Below are 21,522 nucleotides of genomic sequence, written 5' to 3' on the forward strand. Positions count from 1 at the left end.
TGTAATTGGTAGACTGGAAAGCATATTTGGATTATGCTCTTCCCCGCTGGCCTTCATCTGTTCTTCACAAGGATTTTTCTTGTGTAAAATTGAGAAATTATTGTAAACAAAAAAGCTGATTATTTTGAAGTAATACTTGGTTTTGCTTGTTGATTTTAGCTGTATGAAAGACCTTAAATCAAGTACTTCCTTGTTTTTTAGTGGAATAGAAGGGAGAAGTACTACTTAGAGTAGTAGCAGTTGCAGTGTTGACAGTTTTTGCTGTAAATTTTATAGTCGTAAATTCTCATGCAGTGGGCCCGGCAGTGTGGCCTAGCGGCTTAAGTCCTCGCCTTGAAAGCCCCGGGATCCCGTATGGGCATCGGTTCTAATCCCGGCAGCTCCACTTCCCATCCAGCTCCCTGCTTGTGGCCTGGGAAAGCAGTAGAGGACGGCCCAAAGCTTTGGGACCCTGCACCCGCGTGGGAGACCTGGAAGAGGTTCCTGGTTCCCGGCATCGGATTGGGGCGCACCTGCTGTTGCGGCTCACTTGGGGAGTGAAACATCGGATGAAAGATCTTCCTCTCTGTCTCTCCTCCTCTCTGTATATCTGACTTTCCAATAATAATAATAAAATCTTTAAAAAAAAATTCTCATGCAGTATCCTGAGTCATCTCAGGCACTATCTCTGTTGAACTGGGTAGGTGATGAAACGCTTTGCTGAATAGTTTTAGCATTTCTTATTTACTTCTGTTTTTAAAATCTTTTCCTTTGAAATTTGTTTTGCAACAAGTGAACCTAAATAAAAATACCATATTCACTAGTTCAGGGAAGGTACTTTTATATCGCTAAAAATCAGTTCTATACTAAGCACTTAAAGCAGAAACAAGCAGGATAACAGAAGCGAAGTGTCGAGGTTTGTTTTGGACAGAAAGGAGGTTGTACTTGCAGTGCCTTTCAATAAATAGGAGGCTGTTGCTCATCCATTTTGATATGTGTACGGTTCTAAAAGACGTGAGTTTTCTTTATCTTAATGCGAAAAATCTTGTATTCAGTAGTAACATAACCACTCAGCCATCCCTGTTTTACTCCTAGCTGTTACAAAGAGAGCAGAAAATTTAGTTTAGTGTAGCTTTGGTTCAACTAGAAAAAAACTTGAGTGATATTACCATATTCTGTTGTTTGAAAATCAGGTAGTTGTATGGTTTACACTGTGTTGATTGAGAAAGAGGGGATGATCTGAAAACAATCTGATAATCAGGCTTTTACTCTGAAAAGCAAATTCTAGGATATTGACTTTTACCACTATCTAAGCTCTATATTGTAGAGTGATAATTTATGATGATAATAAGGAAAAATAGAGGAAAAGTTTTTGTGGTTGCTATAGTGGACTCAAAATGTGGGTTGCAAGCATCTTACTACTGCAGTGAGTTGCCAACCCATCCTAAATACTTGGTGAATTAACATTCTACTACACACAGGCAGGTAGCCATTTAAAGCTATTTTCCATTTATGTTTCAGGTCCAGTCACCAGAAGCTGTCTTGTTTGCCTTAGTAATGTCTCTCAGATTGCCACTTTTCTGTAGATGATAATTACTGATTTTATTTAGGCCAGCAGCATCATCTCTCACCTAGACTTTTGGAGAGTCTTCCAATTCATCTCTGTTACTGGACTCCTCTTGCCTCTCCTGTTTATCCAGATCAAATCTGACTTGGGTCATTCTTGTGCTTCATAATCTGTTTTGACTTCCCATTGCCAGAGTCCTGCTGCCTGGCATATTCAAGGAACTTTACAATCTGCTGCTATTTTGTCTGCAGGTGTTTTACTCACTGTGAACAAGCTATGGCCTCATTGTGTTTTCACACATCCATTCCCTCAGACTACCCAGCATCCGTAGCATATAGCTTAAGGACAGCTGCTGGGTTGCCTTTTCCACTGCATCTTCCTGCAGGAGAGCCAATGGGTTACCCTTATCCCTTGTGTTCTGCCACACTGTTTGGTTCATAGCTTTGGATTACATTCTTCACTACGTTGTCTAGTATATTTGTGATCCCATATCTGACACTGAGTTAGGCTAATTTTCTAGAGATCAAGGTTTTTTGGATTTTGTGGGTTTTTTCCCCAAATTATTCATTTATTTGGAAGGCAGGCTTAGAAAGGGAGGAAACAGTGTTTCCGTCTGGTTCACTTACCAAATGGCTGCAAAGGCCAGGGCTAGTCCCTGCTGAAGCCAGGATCCAGGATCAGGAGCCCAAGCACTTGGGCCAACCTCTACTGCATTCCCAGTCACATTAGCAGGGAGATGGATAGGAAGTGGAACAACTGGGACTTTAACACCACATGGGATGTGCAGGTGGCAGCTTAACCTAGTATGCCATAGTTACTCCAAAATCAGGCTTTTTACTCATATGCCCAAGACCTTTGTCTTGAATCCAGTACTTGGTGTGTAAGGGTAGAAACATGTCATACCTTTTTGTACTCATTATAGGCTTTAGAGCTGACACCTGCGTTAACAGAAGGTCTATCAGCAGGAGAAAAGTGTGGCAGATTAAGGTCTATGTAGGCACCTTCAGAAACAAAAACTCAGATGCAGAGAGAACTCTCCTTTTCTTCTTAGGTTTGGTAATGAACAGGCAGTGGTGTAGAAACTTGGTTGGACACAGGGTAGGACCTAATGTAGAAATCAAAGCGAAAAACAGCAAGAGCTAACTGTTTCAATTCCTCTTGGCCGTTCTGCATAACAATACTTCTTCCCAGCATAGGGCAGGACCCTTTCCGGAATGAAAGTCTTAGAATCTACTGTCAAAAAAGGGTCAGAGAATTTCTTCCTGGTCAGCTCTTAGTCAGAAAGGTGAGTAAAGATTAGAATAGTGTTTCTAGGTTTAATGACAGAGAGAAGAGGGAGAGGTTCTGTAACCTGCCTAGGGGACACTGAATTCTAGTTTCTCTGTCTTTGGGAAAAAAAAGGAGTAGGGGGTCAGAGACTGCTTCTGAAGCTCTTCCAGGCTGAGTTCACAGTGCTCAGAGTGCTGAAATGCTTTAACTCAGAGTTTGGATTTCTAAGCCCCACCAGCACATGCTATGTGTTCAAGAAATGCTTGTTAAGTGATCAGATTATGTGACTTTATAAGAAATATTGTAAATATTGAGACTTTTGGCTCTGTTGTACTAGAGTTAGATAATTCCTTATAAGTTAAAAATAGTCCCTAGGTCACCAAGCTTCCTGGTTGGAGAAAAGGACAATTGGAGAAAATGTTTAGAAACAGATGATGAGTAGATCCACAGCCCTTGAGCCCATCCATATGGTCTGCAATAGACTTGAAATAATACTGACGGCAGTACTGGCACAGATTGGCTCTGGTGTACTATTAGTATCGTTACAAAAGCATGTCGCTGGATAGAAAAATTAGGTACATTGCTTGGAATGGACAAAACCTGAATTCATTTTTGAAGGTTAGGTAAATTTTAGTTACAATTTGCTAGTATCTTTTTTGACCTTAAAAAATTGCTTTCTTTGAAGATTAGGACAGTACCTGGCCGTAGTAGTTATCTAGTAAGTTTGTCCTAGATGAATGGTAATGGTTATGCATATTCAGTCTCTCCCTCTCTCTTTCTGTGTGCAGGTAAGAGAGAGGGTGTATAAGAGTGTATATGTGTACCTCTCTCTGAAAACCATGCTCCTTCCTGCATTGCAGTTCATTTATTTCTGAAGATATTTTCAAGGACTTGACTTCTTTACTGTATTAACTGAGCAGTTTATTTTGCTTTTTCCAAATGTGCAAATTTAGTCAAATTTTCCTGTTCATTCCATTGTTTCTTTGCATTCTCTGTATTTCACAGTATGTTTTAAAGTCCAGCTTTACTAATGTTTCTGTTTCGAGGTCACAGTAAATAATGGAGTTTACTTGTACTCTGCATTCTTTGTCGTACCATGGAGGACTTGGCTGTAGTGGCTACTTAGCAGTTCCTACTGTATGTGCTTGAATAAGGTTAACTTCTCAAAGATGGTGAAGTGGACCTGACGGTTTTTTAGTATGGTGAGGGATTGACTCTCCTGGAGGTGTTGACTTCATGGAAGCAATCCTAAAGTTGTAACTCGATCTCTGTCCTTTTGTTAGTAGGTGAAAGACAGTCTCACAGTCACACAGCTAGCTGTAGACCAGAAGCACTAGGGCTAGGGCCTAGAGGGCACTTGCTGTGCTATTCTCTACAGAAACTATCAGGTTCCTGCTCCGGCAAATCTCTGTCTGTTGCTCACCCTGCTCCTCAAAACCCCATTTCTATTTTCTGTCCAGCCTCTAATTTTCTTTTCTTTCAAGTTTGGCATCTAGACTTGAAAAACACAGACTGGTCTGAAGATAGTTTTGCTCCCCGTTTGGCCTCCTTGTGCTTTCCAGACTACCATTTGTGCTCACACTAATTCCCGCTCTGCACAGGTGCCTTTTCTGTCTCTCAGTTTCCATTCTGACTCATTCACCGCTTTTTCTGCCCGGAGTGCCAGGAGGCTGACTTTCACAGCTTACATCATTTGGGACCTCTCTGGCAGATTTCTAGTTGGGTTAAGCAGTAGGGACAAGAACACAAGATAGAAGAGAAAGAAGAGTACATCCTCCTCTTGCTCCTTCCCTGCTTTAATGTGCTTTTTTCAGTGGCTGCCCTACTGTGCCCAGTCAGTACTACTTTTTTTTTTTGTTTGTTTTTTATTATAGTTTTTACAATCTTTACATAGTTAATTAGGGTATAAAGGTACAAGGGCTAAGGAAAGTGGATAAGACTATTATTTCCATATTGTTTCCGTCATATATCTGAGGTAAAGAGGATATTGAGGGAGAAGCCTCACCTAGTCTCCCAGCCACTCCAGGTCCCAAATGTGGGGCATGCTCTGAGATACTTGCTCAAGTGGATTTGATAGTTCAACAGTTATGAATCGCTGCCAATCTCGCCACTCCAAGCACGATGAGGTCGTTGGAGAATCCACTGATTGACATAGTCCATCATAGAGTCTCCATTTACCCAGTATTTCGCTGCCAACATATATCTGAGGTGGTTGATTGACTTATTCTGTCTTCTGTCTTTCCTTGGTTAGGGTTCTCAGTCCGGCATTTCGATTGCAGAGATCCCAAAGAAACTTTGTCTGAGGTGTTCCCAGACCAGATTCTTGTATGTACTAGCAGGTACAAGGCCCGCCACAGTCCATCACCTCAATCAGCTGGTGGTTGCAATTGCTGGGTTGGTTCTGGTTTTCAGCCCCGACTTCCACTGGAACCAGTGGGTGTTTGCAGTCCAGCCTGGTTCTGCCCAGCACATACTCAGCCCTCACATAAACCAGTGGGAACTGCAGCCTAGTCAGAGCGACCCGCAATAACCCCCACCAGGCCCGCCCCCTACCCTGGTTTGCCAGTATGTGTGGCAGACTAGTCCAGTCTGTCCTACATTCCATTTGACTCTCATACATGTCAGTAGGTATTAAAGCTTAGTTCCATCTAACCAGCTCAACTATCCAACCTTCATGGATATTGTTGGGTTTCTGTCTAGCTACCCATGCCCCTGTCCTAGTTTTCATGCCCTCCCATGGGAGTGGTAACCCAATAGGCAGGAGCCCACTGTTTCTCTCCCAGGTCTCTCTCACTCCCGGATTATGCACTCTCCAGGTGGTTCTGTGGTTTAGCTTGACAGAACTAGGCCCCAGTGCCAGCTTTTGCCAGCTGATGCTGCGACTAAGCCCCAACAACCCTCACCCACTCTAATTTTGTTTGCACCAGTAGGAATAATCAGCCCAGCCTGGTTTTTCCCTGATCTGGTCCACATGAGGCGCACAGGTGTTGTAGTCTTGCTTAGTCTGGTCTGCCAACATCCCATCCCAGCCCACACTCTCTAGTGGGAGTAGCTGTCCAGCAAGGGAACCACCCCTTATTCCCCTGCTAGCTGTGCCCCCTGCCTTCCTGGTTCTCACGTGTGCTGGTTGGGTGCTGTGATCACATCCGGTATAGGTACCCTCACCTTCGCATTTCGTGTTATGCACTGGTTTTTGTCGCGACCAAACCTGGATCGACCCACACTCTGTTCTGGTGCTTGGATTTGCCAGTGGATGACGTGAACTGATTCAGCCTGGTCTGCCCCCATCCCATGCCAAATGTGTGCCAGTGGGAAACTTTCCATGACCTCTTCTGGGCTGTTTCCCTCCATGCTTCTTGCACTTACCTGCCGGGTCTGTGTCCTGCCAGAGGAGTTGCCCAGGCTCCTCCTTCAGACCCCTCTGAGTGCCAGATTTTGCGCTTGCCAGGGGGTTCTTGAGCCAGCCCTACTCAGTTCACTTCCTGTGCTAGTAGGAACAGTGGCTTTTCCTGATTGGCCTTCAACCCAATCTGGTTCTTGCTGTTGGATGGTTCAGCTCAGCCACGGCTCACACATGGTTCAGTAGGGGTTAAGACCTAGCCTAGTCCGTCCCACATCTACCCTGGTCCTCCAGGACACCAGAGGGTGTTGCAGTCTGACCCAGCTTGGTGCTTCCAGTCCCAGTCCACGCTTGTGCCAAGGGAGACTACAGTTGTTTTCCTGATCGGAACACAGCCCCCTTTCCAGCCCACGCGCCCCTCAGTGGGAATCTCAACCCAACTAGATTGTCCCCTTAACTCCCCAGCCGGGCCTGTTTCCAGCCATAAATCACGTGCCTGCCATTGGTTGCTCTAACTCAGCTTGGCTCAGTCCCTCACTTGTCCTGGCCTCTGCCTTAGACATTGTGGCTTAGCATCCCTGACTCATGCAGACCAGTAGGTGCAAGAGCCAAGATCGGCATGCCCTGTGCTCCATCCTGATTTCTAGTTTCGCTTATAGGCTAAGGTTTGCTCAGTCCTGCCCAGTACATCCCGTTCCATCACCAGTTCACACACTGGCCAGCTGTTGGAGCTACTTTGCCCAGCTTGTCTGACCCCCAGGTCTGGACCACATGTTTGTTCCCTCACTTGCTTCACTCCCAGACACAGTTCCCATACATGCCATTGGATTTTAGGCCAGTGCCTGGCGCAGTGTGGCCTTCCGTTTGGCCTTGTATGAGCTGGTGAATGTTGCAGCTTGTCCCACCCCACACCCTATTCAGGATGCACATTCGGGTGCTGCTGTCTTGACCAGTCGAGACTGTTGTGGGTTCCTTTACCTGTGGTTGATGGCAAGCTTCTTGGTCACACCTAGCTTAGTCCATCACCACCCAAACTCTTCAGCTAACCAGTGGGGTAGAATTTCCACAGGGTTGGCCCACACATCCCCCACAGAATCTACCCCCGGATATGATTCTCGAATGCTAGTTAATGCTATGGCCCTGCCTACTGTGACCCCTCTGCTGCTCTGTCATCATGTCAGGTAATAGGATATCCTGGTGGACAAGCTCCGCGCCTTAGCTTTTGCATGAACTGGTGTTCTGTGCTCAGCATTGTTAAGTGATTACAAGTTCTTCAGATGAAGAGTTACTGTCATTGGGAATCTTTAGGATTGATTCACATCCCAAGCACTGCGGGTTCAACCTAAGCAGCGATTCAAAGAACCAAAACCCCAGAGCTGCCTGGCCAGGCGGCCAGCAGGCGGAGCCTGACGCCCTGCCCAGTCACGGAGACATTCCCCCTCAGTCGGTGTACTCATCCCGAAGGTAGCAGCCCCGGAGCTCAGGCAGGCCCTGGGACAGCTCACCAGGTGCACGTGGTGGCTGGAGTGGGATCCAGCAAGACGCCCCATCCTGAGGTTGCTCCCAGTCGGCACTTCTTCCTCTGATTGGCTCATAGTAGTGCTGTTTCTGCCATTAATCCTGCAGACTAGGGCTGGAAAGGCTTCCTGTTGCTTCTAATTCTTGGGTACTTTGGCTTCCCTTGTTTTGTTTCCTTAACCCTGCTTGCCCTTTTTCTGTGAACAATCACTTTATTAAAGAAAAAAAATTAAGCACGTCATTGGATTATGCTGTTGCTGTGAGGGTCCAGTGCCACAGCACTTTTGCCCTCTCCATCTCTGTCCAGAGCCTGCATTCTCAGAGGTGCCACCTCTGAAACCTTTGTTATTCTCATAACTTTCTTCTTTTAATCCCTTAGTGCCTTGCAGGTAGTTATTGCCTTACTATACTGGGATCAAATATTTGTGGATAGACGTTTTATCTGTTCCAATAGATAGAGATTTTAGGGCAGGATGCGTATTTGGTCTATCTTACTATTCCCAAACCATGTAACACGGTGTCATAGTTCTAAAAAGTGCTCAGTAAATGAATAATTTCTCTAACACTGAATTTAAAGGCCCAGAACAGAAGTTTTTCTCACCAGATCTTGCCATGCTGCCACTTATTTCAATCTATTTTCTTAAAGATTAATTTGTTTATAATTGAAAGGCAGATTTACAGAGAGAAGGAGAGACAAAGAGACAAGGTCTTCCATTCCCTGGTTCACTGCCCTGATGGCCACCACAGCCAGAGCTGAGCTGAGCCAATCCGCAGCCTGGAGCCTCTTTCAGGTCTCCCACGCAGGTATAGGGTTCCAGGGCTTTGGGCCATCCTCCATGCTTTCCCAGTCCATAAGCAAAGAGCTGTGTGGGAAGTAGAGCAGCCAGGACATGAACTTGTGCCAAAACAGGATGCTGGCACCACAAGGTAGAAGATTAGCATGTTGTACCACAGCGCTGATATGTATTTCAATTTTTTTCCCCACACATTTGTTGTTTAGTCTTAGAGAAATTTATCATCCATGTCTGTAATACTTTATAGCTAAATTATGGGCATACCGCAATGGCTCAATTAGCTAATCCTTCCCTTGTGAGCACCAGAATCCCAAATGGGTGCTGGTCCATGTCCTGGATGCTCCGCTTCCCATCCAGCTCCCTGCTTGTGGCCTGGGAAGGTGATAGAGGATGACCCAAAGCCTTGGGCCTCTCCACCCACATGGGAGACCCTGAAGAAGTTCCTGGGTCCTGGTTTCAAATCAGCTCAGCTCTGGCTGTTGTGGCTCCTTGGGGATTGAACCAGCAGATTGGAAGATTTTCCTCTTTGTCTGTTCTCTGTAAATTTGCCTTTACAATAAAAATAAATCTTAAATAATACCTAAATTATTTGTGACTTTTTTGTGAATACTCTGACTTAAATGTACAAGAACTTTGGTTCTTTGGGTAGGCACGTTGCAGAATTCTTCAGTTCCTTTATGTTTGTCACTTTTTAAAAAACCCAGTTATGCATACTGTAGACAAGCCTAGCTTCATAGGCTTGTATTCTAGTCTTATTTTAGATTACCTTGATAGATTTGAGCCATTAAACTGAGTTAGGGTCATTTGTATATACATGCTTTAACAGCTTCAGTAGAAACGTAACTTGGGTTTCCATCTGTTTAATATTCATTAGTAGCTACAACCAGATATGCAAAGATAGTCTTGACATTTATAATTTCATTTTTTCCCCTAAGATTTATTTATTTTTACTTGAAAAAGTTACAAAGAGAGCTTTTCCATCCACAAATGGCCGCAGTGGCCACAGTGGCCAGAGCTGGGCCAATCTGAAGCTGGGAGCCAGGGGCTTCTTCCAACCTCCTGGGGAAAGCTCTTCTGCTTTCCCATGCCATAAAGCAGAGAGCAAGTGGAACAGCTGGGACTGGAGCTGATGTCCCTATGGGATGTCAGCAGTGCAGGGGATGGGGAAGGGGCTTAGCTGGCTACACCACCTCATTGGCCCCAAGCATATGTGATTTCTTCTTTTGTTTGATACGAGCTTTTTGGTATTTTTGGTCCATTGTTCTGATTAATTTATCATGGGTTGCCCCCTCCCCCCCAACTGCTACCGGTGTTAATTTTTTAGTTATGTTGTTCTATACAGAGAAAGCAAGTTTGCTTAAAGGTTGTTAAAACCTTTTATGGTGAAATTCTTAAATATTATGCTATGAGAATTCTGTAGCTATTTCACAGCTTGAGCTCAGTTTAAGGATTCGTATGTTTAATGTGAATTTCTCCTGGCTATATATAGAGCAAATTTCCAAGAAACTGATCTAAAACTTTTTATATTTGGTGACTGCTTAAAAATAGGGTTTCTAAAATTCTGTGGATTTAAGGCTGGGGAAATGAAAGCAATGTGTGTGGGTAACACAGTTATTTAGATCCTGGAATGACTTGACCCGTGACTTAAAAGGAAGTTTACAAATAGCCTGATTGATTTAAAGAAGAAAAGCTTTGGTTGACTGCCAAAAATGAGTGGTCAGGCAGTGCATTGTTAAGTGTTTCAGAATAGGTGTTTTGTTCTTCATGAAATTGCATTCTGGAATGTTGAGTCATGATTGTGGTGGTGGCAGCAAGGATGAGGGAGAACAGCTGAAGCACTCTGCTTCATTTTGCTGGCCAGTTTTCTACTCAGCATTTCATTTATACCAGTGATGGCTAAGTTGTAAGTGCATGTTTGCTGGCATATGATTTAGCCTGATGTGCTATTGTGAATTTGTTATGCTGCATTTTATTTTGCATAAGAGATCATGAAGAATTAGCAGTGTACTGTGGTCTATGATTGAAGTTCACCAAATTTTAGCATTTGGTGAATGTACCTGATTCCTGCTTGGTAAAGTTGTTCATGTCTGTAGTTTTTATTTGTGAGCATTTTAGATTTGCATGTACACATTAACAGAAACTTAACATTTTGTATCAATGTTTTTCTTTGCAAAGATAGAAACAATTGTAATTTTTCGAAGAGCTAATATTGTATGTTCAAAATTCAGATTTTAGTATTGGAAGAAAGAGGCTTTTTTATGTAGCTTGGCTCTGTCAATATAGCAAATATAATTCTACCTTTGTGGTTGCATCCCAGTACATTCTGAATAGCTCATATTGGAATTGTTTTTTCCAATCTGTTTTCTAGACAGTCCTACCACTGGTTTTATTTATTGCTGATACTATTATTATTACCATTATTTATTTTCTTTCGAGTTCGTCAGCTTACTGCTCATGATCGGTCTTTGGAGATGTTAAATTACAGTTTAACTTACGCTTATATCCTTTTCTTGATTGTACATTGCTAAAGATTGCACATAGTTTCTTGTATTCTCTAGTTATTTGTTCGTTTTGTTTTGTGGTAAGCACTGTGTGAGGCTGGGGAATAGGGTGGTGCACCCTGATTCTCTGAAGCTCCAAATAATAAGGAGGAAGTAGAATGTCTGCCATTGTGATACTACTCGTATTACTCACCTATCATTCTTGGATGTTTATTATTCTGCCTATCTTGTAGATGAGAAAATGGAAGCAGGGAAAATAACTTCTAGATTACATAGGTATTTGTTAGGAAGTTGTAGATTCAGGGTTTAAAAGTTGAATAGTCTTCAGAACTTGTGTTTATTTTTACTAGATTACTTCTTCAGGAAATATTCAGATTAATTTTGGTCCCCCACATTATGAATTTTTAAAATACTGTGATGTAATAGAAAGATGTGATGGAGTTGAAGTCAGACATTTTATCAGAACAGCATTTTAAGAAAATTTCAGCAGGATGGTTTGTAAGCACTTACAAAGTTGGCTAATTATCTACTTGTTGTGTATGTGAAATGAGGGAATTTGACAATATCTAGCAGAGAACCTAATACTTTGAATAAAATTTAATATCTGCTATGTATCTTTGATGAATTCATGTTATTGTTGAAACTTCTTGCTTAGAATTATGAAAAATTACCAGCATTGCAGCCTAGTAGGTAAAACTGCTGCCTGTAACACTGGCATCCCAACCACATAGGTGCCTCTTCGTCTCCCAGCTGCTACACTTCCCATCCAGCTTCCTGCTAATGGTAATGGCCTGAGAAAAGCAGCAGAAGATGGCCAAAGTGTCTGGGTCCCTCCCACCTCTGTGGGAGACCCAGATAAAGCTCTTGCCTTTGGCTTGACCCAGCCGAGGCCTTTGCAGCCAGATAAAAGATCTGTTTCTTTCTCTCTCTCAAACTCATCCTCCCAGTGCCGCTCCCTCTCTCCCCTCCCCTCTTCAGCTTTCTGTACCTCTGAGTTAAGTATATCTTTTTTTAAAAATTATGGAAAAAGATCATAGTTTGGGGGGCATTCTTAGGGTACCTGACAATTGTTGATAAGATAGGTAAATCTTATGTGGAAGTTAGAAAACCTAGTTTGGAGCCTTAGATTTTCAGGACATTACTTAAAATGACAGCACCTTCCTGAAGGCACAGTGTAGGAAAAGGTTCAGTATGAGGTTCAATTTTATGAGCATTTTTGGATTGATAACTCTTCACTCCAGAGGACTTGATGGTTGAGTATTCTTTAGAATTAAAAGTAGGCAGAAATTCTCACCTTCAGAACCTCTCTGAGTAAGTCCTGTTCTTTAACCAAACTGCAGAGATGATAGGGATTATAATTGTTTTAGATTTTTAGTAATCAGGGACAAATTAGTATGCCTAATAAAATCATAGTCTTACTAATATTTTTGGATTTCTTATACCTTTTCCAAGTCATTCAGTGGGGAAACAAAAAGTTAATTTGCCAACAAATTTCTTAGAGTGTCATTGGATTTGACATAATTTTTATTTTTTAATTTGCTGCTTGCTAGTCATATACCTACTTCTTCTGTATGTTTCTCTTATTATTCCTTTACTTGGTTGTTAATGTCAGACTCACAGTATGGTAACTTTATATTCTCTCTTTTCCTTACCTTTATGGAAGATCAGTACTACACTTGCTTTTTTCCAGTCCTCTGGTATCTCTCCAGTTCTTGAATTTTCAAAAATAATTGTAAGTGATTGAATTGTAAGTATGCCCTAAACTTTCATTGAATGAAAGCTTATCTGTGATGCATGTCACCTCCTGTTATTAATTGTGCTTATAAACTTTCCAGATATGCACATATTGTAATCAAAATGACATTTCTCACAGTTTTCATGACTCAATTATAGGATGTGTTTTTCACTATTTTTTAAAAATCATCTACTTTTATCCATGTTCATGCCATTTGTTTTTCACAAGAAAGATTGCTTTCATTAACGTTTTGCTCTGTTACATCTTTAAATTGTTATCTCTGTTCACAGCTCTACTCATAAAACTTACCTATTTTCTTATTCTCAATTCTCTATTTGACTTACATGAAACAATTTATTTCTACTAGCTTATCTTTGTGCACCTATTTTTTCATATATTATTTTGTCTTTTCTAGACTAAAGTACTATATGTAGGGTACTTAATCTTGCACATTTTCCCAGTGAAATAAAATTGAATATGAAAATAATTACTCATTTGTTAATTTCTTTTTACAGTGTTATTTCCCACGCTTCCTGTTCTACATTCTTAGTTCCTCATGTCACCATAAGTTTCATAATTTCCTGATTCTCATCCCAGGAAGACCTCAAATCACCTTGACCTTCACTATCCATTCCTTTTCCTCTATTAGCAGAGCATTTCTTTGAAAGCTCTTACTCATTTTATCAAAAGCTGCCTCCTGTTTTATTTCACTAAGTATATCTTTGCAAAGTGGGTACAATTCCTGTATACTTTGGACAATTTAGGGATTTTCCATTTAGTACCCTTTTTAATTGGGGGTGAACATTCATTTGTGTCAAATTCTCTAGTATCCCAACTGAAGTCATAAGTAGAAACTGGCTTTGCTGCCTTTAGTTAACTTTTACATGTCTGCTGAGTAGATAGAAGTGGTCCTGTTTAAGTATTAGGAAGCACTGACCGTTGTGAGGCAGTTCAGTATTCTACCAGCTTAGATAATATTTTAGTAATTTCCCTATGTGTGTTCTTCTTTCTTTGTATTAAGTTATATTTATAGATTCTGACTGATATAAAGTTATATGGTCCCATTTACTTTATATACTTTAGCTTTATTAGCAGAATGCTTTTGAAAAGTAGATTGTTTTGTTTGGAGCATTTTGCTGTGTAGAGAGCTCCCTCACCCCCATCCCCAATCCCAAACTGGTTCCCTCCACGAAATGCTTGCAAAGACTGGAGCTGGACTGGACTGGAGCTTGAGCTGGTAGTTACATGCAGGTTTCCCACATGGGTGACAGGGACCCAATTACTTGAGTAATTACATGCTGCCTCCCAGGGGTGCATGAGCAAGAAGCTTTGAACCCAAGTTTTCTGATGTGGGACTTCGGCTTCTGAACCAGCCTCTTAACCACTAGGCTAAACAACTGCCCAGTAGATAGGCAGTTTTTATGATTAGATTGAGGTTTGATTTCTTTTTCTTTTTTAATTTATTCATTTTTATTAGAGTTACAGAGAGAGGGTGAGACAAAGATCTTCTGTCTGCTGGTTCGTTCCCCAAATGGCCTCATTGGCCAGAGCTGAGCCAGTCTGAAGCCAGGAGCCAGAAACTTCTTCTGGGTCTTATGTGTAGGTGCAGGGTCTCAAGGGATTGGGCCATCCTTTACTGTTTTCCCAGGCAGTATGCAGGAACACGAACTGGTGCCTGTATGGGATGCCAGCATTTGCAGGACGCGTGTTAGCTAATTGAGCCATCGTGCCAGGACCTGGTTTGATTTCTATTGAAATTTTTCCAATGCAAGTTCCTGTGTTCACATTCTTTTTTCTTTATTTCTCTGTAACTTTTGAATTTAGCACAGTGAATTCCTACACAGCTGTAGCACATTAGTGTAGTAAATTAGGGAATAGCAACCACTTTGGTCCTGAGTGCTAACAATGCAGCATACTGTAACGTAGTGTAGTTACTACTGAAGTTTATGGATGAAAGAAAAAGAAGAAACATGAAGAAAAGGTAGAGAAAGGCTTTAGGATGCAGAGAAGAGAAGAAGGAGCACAGGGCAAAAGAAATTTAGGGAGTGAGACCACAGGACCGATGTGAGGGCATCAGTGATGGCCAGATGCTGCAGCAGTGCCACATCCACAGAACTGCCACCTCAGGAGCATATAGTGATGGATAAATGGCACAGTTCCAGCCTTCATCAGTTTTCATTTTCACAGAAAAGTCAGTCATTAAATATGCCATTTTGAGAAAGTGCAGTAAATGTTAGGGCAAGTACAGAGTCCTGGAATGTATATCTTCTTGACTCCCAACCTTTTGCTCAAGAGCTATTCTAAGTATGAACTGTCTTTTTTAAGATTTTATTTTTGTATTGGGAAGGCAACTACACAGAGAAAAGGTTATTCTGAGAAAGATGTGTCTGTCCACTAGTGTCCGAGTAGCCACTATGGCTGGAAATGAGCTGATATGAAGCCAGGAGCCAGGGTTTCCTCCAGGTCCCCTGCACAGGTGTAAGATCCCAAGGCTTTGTGCTGTCCTCTGTTGCTTTCCCAGGCCACAAGCAGGGAACTGGATAGGAAGTGGCCTTATGAGATCCTGGTGCATGCAAGACATGGATTCAGCCACTAGGCCATGGAGTTGGGCCCTGAATTCACACTGTCTTAAAGGGACTAACCTAGTCTTAATTCTTTTCAGAGGAAGACAGACCAAACTCAGCATGATAAAGGACTTGTTTGTTTGAATATATTTTTTCTTTATTTGACAATCTTTACATATTAATTAGGGCACAAAGGTTCAAGGGCTACAGGAAAGTGATTGACTATTTCCACATTTTTTTTTCAGTATCTGGGGTAAAGAGAGAGATAAAGGGAGAAGCCACACCTAGTCTCCCATCCATCACAGGACCCCGATGTGAGGCATGCTCTGAGGGTCTTGCTCAAGTGGTTTTGATAGTTCACCAGTTCTGAATTGCTGCCAGTCTTGCCATTCCAAGCATGATGAGGTCGCTGAAGAATCCACTGATTGACATAGTCCATCATAGAGTCTCCATTCACCCAGTTTTTCACTTGTTTTTTAAAAAGAACAAAATTCAGTTAGAAAAGGATAAGTGATACCTGTTCTAAATGTGGAGTGGGAGGAGGGACAGTCCAATATTTTCAGAAAATTTTTATGAAATTCTCTACTCATGAGAAGAAGAACAGATGAGTTTCAGAAAGGTTGTAACAACAAGTTTCTGTAAGCTGGAAATTGTAGTATAATGACTGATACATAACAAAGCTGTGATGCCTGAGTGTGTTGCTATTACTATATTTAAGAAAGCTGTTGAGTTACTGTCAACTGCTTACCTGTCCTGCTGACAGCTCTGTTCTTGGTATTTTGCCGATTGCAGATCGGCAACCTACACTGTTACGCAGATCATTTTAAGTACTTCAAAATTTGTGGATTACTGGGGAAGGAAAGTTAGGCCAGGTTGAGAATTCTTAGTTGATATCATATTGTCAGTAGTAGTTCTTTGATTTGGACATTGAAAAATGTGGAGCATATGCTAAGGGTAAAAGAAAGTTAGGGAAGACTGTCTTTTTAAAGTATTTAACCAAGAGCAATATATTTAAGGCAGTTTCATCTGGGGCTTGGTAATTGAATCATTGGTAAATCAGTCTGTGAACCAAAAAGAAAAACTAAGCCACATAGATTTTTTTTTTAGAGATTTATTTATTTTTATTGGAAAGGCAGATATACAGAGAGGAGGAGAGACAGAGAGGAAGATCTTGTATCCGATGGTTCACTCCCCAAGTGATCGCAATGGCTAGAGCTGAGCCAATCCAAAGCCAGGAGCTCTTCCGGGTCTCCCAAGCAGGTGCAGAGTCCCAATTCTCTGGGCCGTGCTTGACTACCTTCCCAGGCCACACGCAGGGAGCTGGATGGGAAGCAGGGCCGCCGGGATTAGAACTGGTGACCACATGGGATCCTGGTGCGTGCAAGGCGAGGAATGTAACCACTACGCTATCGCGCTGGGCCCAAAGCCAGTTTTAACACTCTGTGATATAGTAACATAGAAAGAAATCTGCCTTCTTTTGTAGTGTAATAATATGATTTCTTTGAAATAAGATATGTTTATCCTTGTTTCCCCCTACGTCATCCCATTCTTTCATCCTATGTGTGTGAGGTGCTTCTAATTGGAAGTTATTTGAATTCTTTTAAAAATGAAGACATTTAACCATGGGAATGAATGTCTTGATTATGTATAATTAGCATGATTTTCCTTCATTGTAAAATGTAACATTAAATATTGAGAATCAGGATTTCAATATTCATTTCAAGAAGCTTCTTCACATGTATGTAAACAAAACGTAGGCAGATTTGTTCCTCTTTGCAAAATAATTTAATTATCCCTCTTTTTTCCCACATTAGGACTTGGGCTTTTAGTGCTTTGGTTCAGAATTTGAACTTTAGTTTGGGAAGAGCAGGAACAGTAGAAGTGGTGATTGATGGTGTCACTAATTGTTGTCTTTTGAAGATTTAGTGGTTGTATTAATACTAGGAGGAGGATAATTAACTGTGTTTGGCTGGTAAGAAAACAAGTTTAAGAAAATAAAAAGAGAAAGAAAAAGAGAACCACGGTTTCTTATTAATGGTTGACCTGGTATTAGAAGTCAGGTTTGGCATTCTATTGTTGTGTAATAAAATTTGCTGCTCTTTTCTTTTTTCTCTCTCCCTCTCTTTCCCTCCCTCACTCTCTCGTTTCATCCCTCCTTCTCTCTTTCTGTCCCTCCATCCCCCATCTCTCTCTTTCTCTTCCCCTCTCTCTTTCCCTTCCTCTCTCTTGCACAAACACACACACACACTCTCTCTCTCTCCCCCCCTCTCCCTCTCCTTCCTTCCTGCCCCCTCTCTGTCTGTCTTTCCTTCCTTCCTTGCAAATAAATATGTTTGCAAGAGAGTTACAGGGAGAGAGAGCTTCTATCCCTGGCTTACTACCCAGATGGCTGCAATACTAAGGCTGGGTCAGGGTGGAGCCAGGAGCATCATCCAGGTCTCACATATGGGTGGCACAGGCCAAACACTCAGGTGATATCCAGTGGTTTCCAAGGGGCATTGGCAGGGAGCTGGATCAAAAGTGGAACAGTTAGAACTTGAACCAGCTTAATCCACAGTACCACAATGTCAGATTCTATAAATTACCATTTCAGTTTGGTGTTGTTGAGATAATGGCTTAATAATAATGATGGTGTTAATAGATGTAAAGGTGAGGTGTTGAATAAATAGTAAAATTGGCCTCAGTTTACTAAAATGGGGAGTAGGAAGATAATCCACAGTCTTTGGCCAGAGTTGGGAAATTTACAAATGAAAGTCAAATTTGAGGTGAGTCTGTTGAACATTTCTCCTATTTAATGCAGAGCAGTGACTGCAATGGGATTTTGAAAGTGGTGGTTCCTGACTTTTATGCCTTTTCCTTGCTTAACTGTATGAAAGCCGCGTATGTGGAGACAGCTGGCTGGTATTGAGTTTTCTGTTTTGTCTTTTCCACCTAAGATTGATTTCTTTTTCAGTCAGGGATGACTAAGAACTTGTTTGAATAAGGCTAAAACACAGGAATCCAATACCCTCAGAGCTTAAAATTTTAAGCATTTGCAAAGGTAAGATATGCAAATGCTTTGTGAGACAATCCGGCCCTCTAAATAAATAAATACCTACACCCTCTCCAGAGTGTAGTATTCAAGCCAGAGGTGTGAAAGTGAGCCAGGGACTGGATTAGGAGAGTGTCGTTGTCACTGTCACATAAGGCCATTTATTAGAGGTGAGCATTTTGATGTTCATTTTTTTTGTTTTAAGAAAAAGAAAGGTGAGAGAATTTCAGCTCTAATAAGAGTGGATTAAGGGATGGGAGAACTAAACCGTAAGAATCTGAAGTCAAGAGTAAGGGGATAAGGTATGAATAAAGCCAGAAATGGGGAATAGACAATCCTGGTAGTTCTGCTTGTGTTCTTATAGGTAAATTACTGTTGTACTATTTGTGATTGGAAGCCAGTTATGAGATTTCTTAAAAGAAAGTAAAGAGCAGAGTAAATCCTAATAGAGTAGTGCTCGAGGTTGAGGACAAGAACACCACTGTTGGAGAATTTGCATGATATAAACAGACCTATTATTCATGTAAAATTACTTTTCTTATTTTAAACATTGTAATGTCTCCATGTATGTAGAACTTTGTATGATGTTAAACATTGTTGAATACTGCTAGATTTATTGCAATTTTTTTTCTAGGGTTTGGATTCAGGATTTGTTCCTAGTGTTCAAGACTTTGATAAAAAACTTACAGAGGCTGATGCATACCTACAAATCTTGATAGAACAATTGAAGGTAAGGCATTAGTGTACGTATGAATTGATATAAAGTAGTTAAATGTCAGTAAACATAATTTTAAGAGAAAATAGGCAGTTGGTGTTCAAGAATCATATATTTGACTCAACAGCTGAGTTAGAGGGAAAGAGACAAAAGAGAGAACAAGATCTTGTATTCACTGGTTCACTCTCCAAATGACACAAAGAACCAGGAACTTTTTCTGAGTTTCCCAAGTGGGTACTGGGATCCAAGGACTTAAGCCATCTTCCACTATTTTCCCAGGCTTATTAGCAGGGAGCTGAATCAGAGGTGGAGCAGCCAGGACTAGATCCAGTACCCATATAGGGAGGCCAGTATTGCAGACACTGACTTTACGCACAGCGCTGGCTCCTTGAGCAGTTTTGAAAGCTGTCTTAAAGAACTTAATTCTGGGGGCTGGCGCCGTGGCTAATCTTCCACCATTGGTTCAGCTCTGGCTGTTGTGGCCATTTGAGGAGTGAGCTAGCAGATGGAAGATCTTTCTGTCCTCTCTGTAAATCTGCCTTTCCAATAAAAATAAATAAATCTTAAAGAAAAAAAACTTTATTCTGGTTGTATTGATAAATCTTATATAATGTACTTTTTTTTGATTGTTAAGGAAAGGAAAAATATCTAAGCCTAATTAGAAGACACTAAGGCCAGAGGCTCAGTTACTAAATCTTGTTTTTCGTTTTGGTGTAGAAACGTGAAAGGGTATCTTCTCTATCCCCTGTATCATTACTGAAATAAAGGTCTCCTTTGATTTCTACTTTAAAACTAATAAAAAGCAAAACTCTTGGAAAAGAGTGTTGATAAAGGTTGGAAGTCAAAACAGAAGGTCCTTCATTGAATTTGAAAAAGTAGATGCTGCCTTGGAAGTTCACATGAGTCATGCCAGGAGGAAATGTGTTTAAGAATTGAAGCTTGTCTATGTTTAGTATGTGTATAATGCAATACAGTTGGCTTGTTTCTGTAACTGCCTTTTTGTTTTAATCCTGTAGCTTTTTGATGATAAACTTCAAAGCTGCAAAGATGACGAACAGAGAAAGGTAACTTCTGTAACCATGATTTTGAAAATTTTTAATGTAATTCCCTATTTGTAGATACTACACTCTTAGGAGTAAGTTCTTTTCACGTATCACAAGTTAGAGATAAAATATTGTCTCCTTAAATTAAACTGGATCACTTCAGATTTTAATAAACTAATCAGTCAAGAATTTTCAAAGTAAATTAGACACTTGCGAGAATAACTTGTAGTTTAATGTTTCTTCCACCTGCTTCTTGAATTTGGTAACTGCTTTGAAATTTGCATGTTGTCCTCTTTCTTCCCATTAACATTTTGTTTTCTGCTTTAGATTTCCTGTTGCTGCATTTTTTGGTTTTCTGTTTACATATTCTTATACTGGGCTCTTTTGTACTTGTTCACTTGGGTTCTAACATACTTTTCATTCTTAACTTTGGAATTTAGTCCTATATCACTTTAAACACCTTAGAAAGATTAAGTGTTGCTAGAATAAGTAAAATAGGTAAAAATCAATGGAAAGAGGCAAAACTTATTTTCAGGTAGAGTAGAATGTTGTATATTCTCTCTCTCTTTTTTTTTAAGATTGATTTATTTTTATAGGCAGAGGGCAGACTTAGGCAAAGGAGACAAAGTGAAAGATCTTCCATCCACCGCTTTGCTTCCAAAATGGCCACAATGCCCAGAGTGAGCTAATCTGGAGTCAGGAGCCTCATTTGAGTCTCCCATAAAGGTTTAGGACCCCAAGAACTTGGGCCATTCTTTGTTGCTTTCCCAGACCGCAGCAGACAGCTGGATTGGAAGTGGAGCATCCGAGATATAACCAGTGCCCATATGGGAATGCCAGTGCTTGAAGGTAGAAATTAGCCTGTTGAACCAGTGCTATGACCCTCTGTAGATTCTTATATAAATCTTTAATCATCAGTTTTTTTTTTTTAAAGAAGGCTTAATTCATCAAATACCTGGATTTTTTTTTGTTATTTTTCTAAGGATGCGTTTATTTGTTTGAAAGGCAAAGTTAGATAGAGGGAGAAATGGAGAGGAGTCTCCCATCTGCTGGTTCATTCCCCACATGACCACAACAGCTAGGACTAATTCAGCGTTCAGCCAGGGTCCCAGAACTCCCTCCAGGTCTTCCACATGGCTGCCTGGGGCACAGACACTAGGGCTATCTTCCACTGCCTTTACGTATTTGGTTTGGATTTTTTTTTTCAATATGTATTATTGGAAACACTCCTTTCTCTGTCTGGTTACACTCATTCAAAATACTCAGTATGACTTTCATAAAAGTTTTAAAATTCTTTAAATTGCTAACTAGTTTTTTTTTAAAGAGTTATTTATTTGTATTACAAAGTCAGATCTACAGAAAGGAGGAGAGACAGAGAGGAAGATCTTGCATCCAATGATTCACTCCCCAAGTGAGCGCAACAGCCGGTGCTGCGCCGATCCAAAGCTGGGAACCAGGAACCTCTT

At 41.1% G+C, this 21,522-nt stretch overlaps 1 protein-coding gene across 8 annotated transcripts in view; it reads left to right on the plus strand.

Moving 5' to 3' along the window:
- OSBPL9 (oxysterol binding protein like 9) overlaps positions 1 to 21,522 on the plus strand; it is a 162,650-nt gene that overhangs the window by 105,987 nt on the left and 35,141 nt on the right. For 6 of the 8 annotated variants that reach the window (XM_058654925.1, XM_058654928.1, XM_058654949.1 and 3 more), the window contains 2 exons: positions 18,933 to 19,028; positions 20,030 to 20,077. In XM_058654925.1, coding sequence (XP_058510908.1) covers positions 18,933 to 19,028; positions 20,030 to 20,077 — 144 coding nt within the window. Of the gene's footprint in view, positions 1 to 12,631; positions 12,701 to 18,932; positions 19,029 to 20,029; positions 20,078 to 21,522 lie in introns of all 8 variants that reach the window. The other 2 variants (XM_058654920.1, XM_058654915.1) reach the window with 1 other exon arrangement.

Source organism: Ochotona princeps, chromosome 2, assembly GCF_030435755.1.
Source record: "Ochotona princeps isolate mOchPri1 chromosome 2, mOchPri1.hap1, whole genome shotgun sequence".
Lineage (NCBI taxonomy): Eukaryota > Metazoa > Chordata > Mammalia > Lagomorpha > Ochotonidae > Ochotona > Ochotona princeps.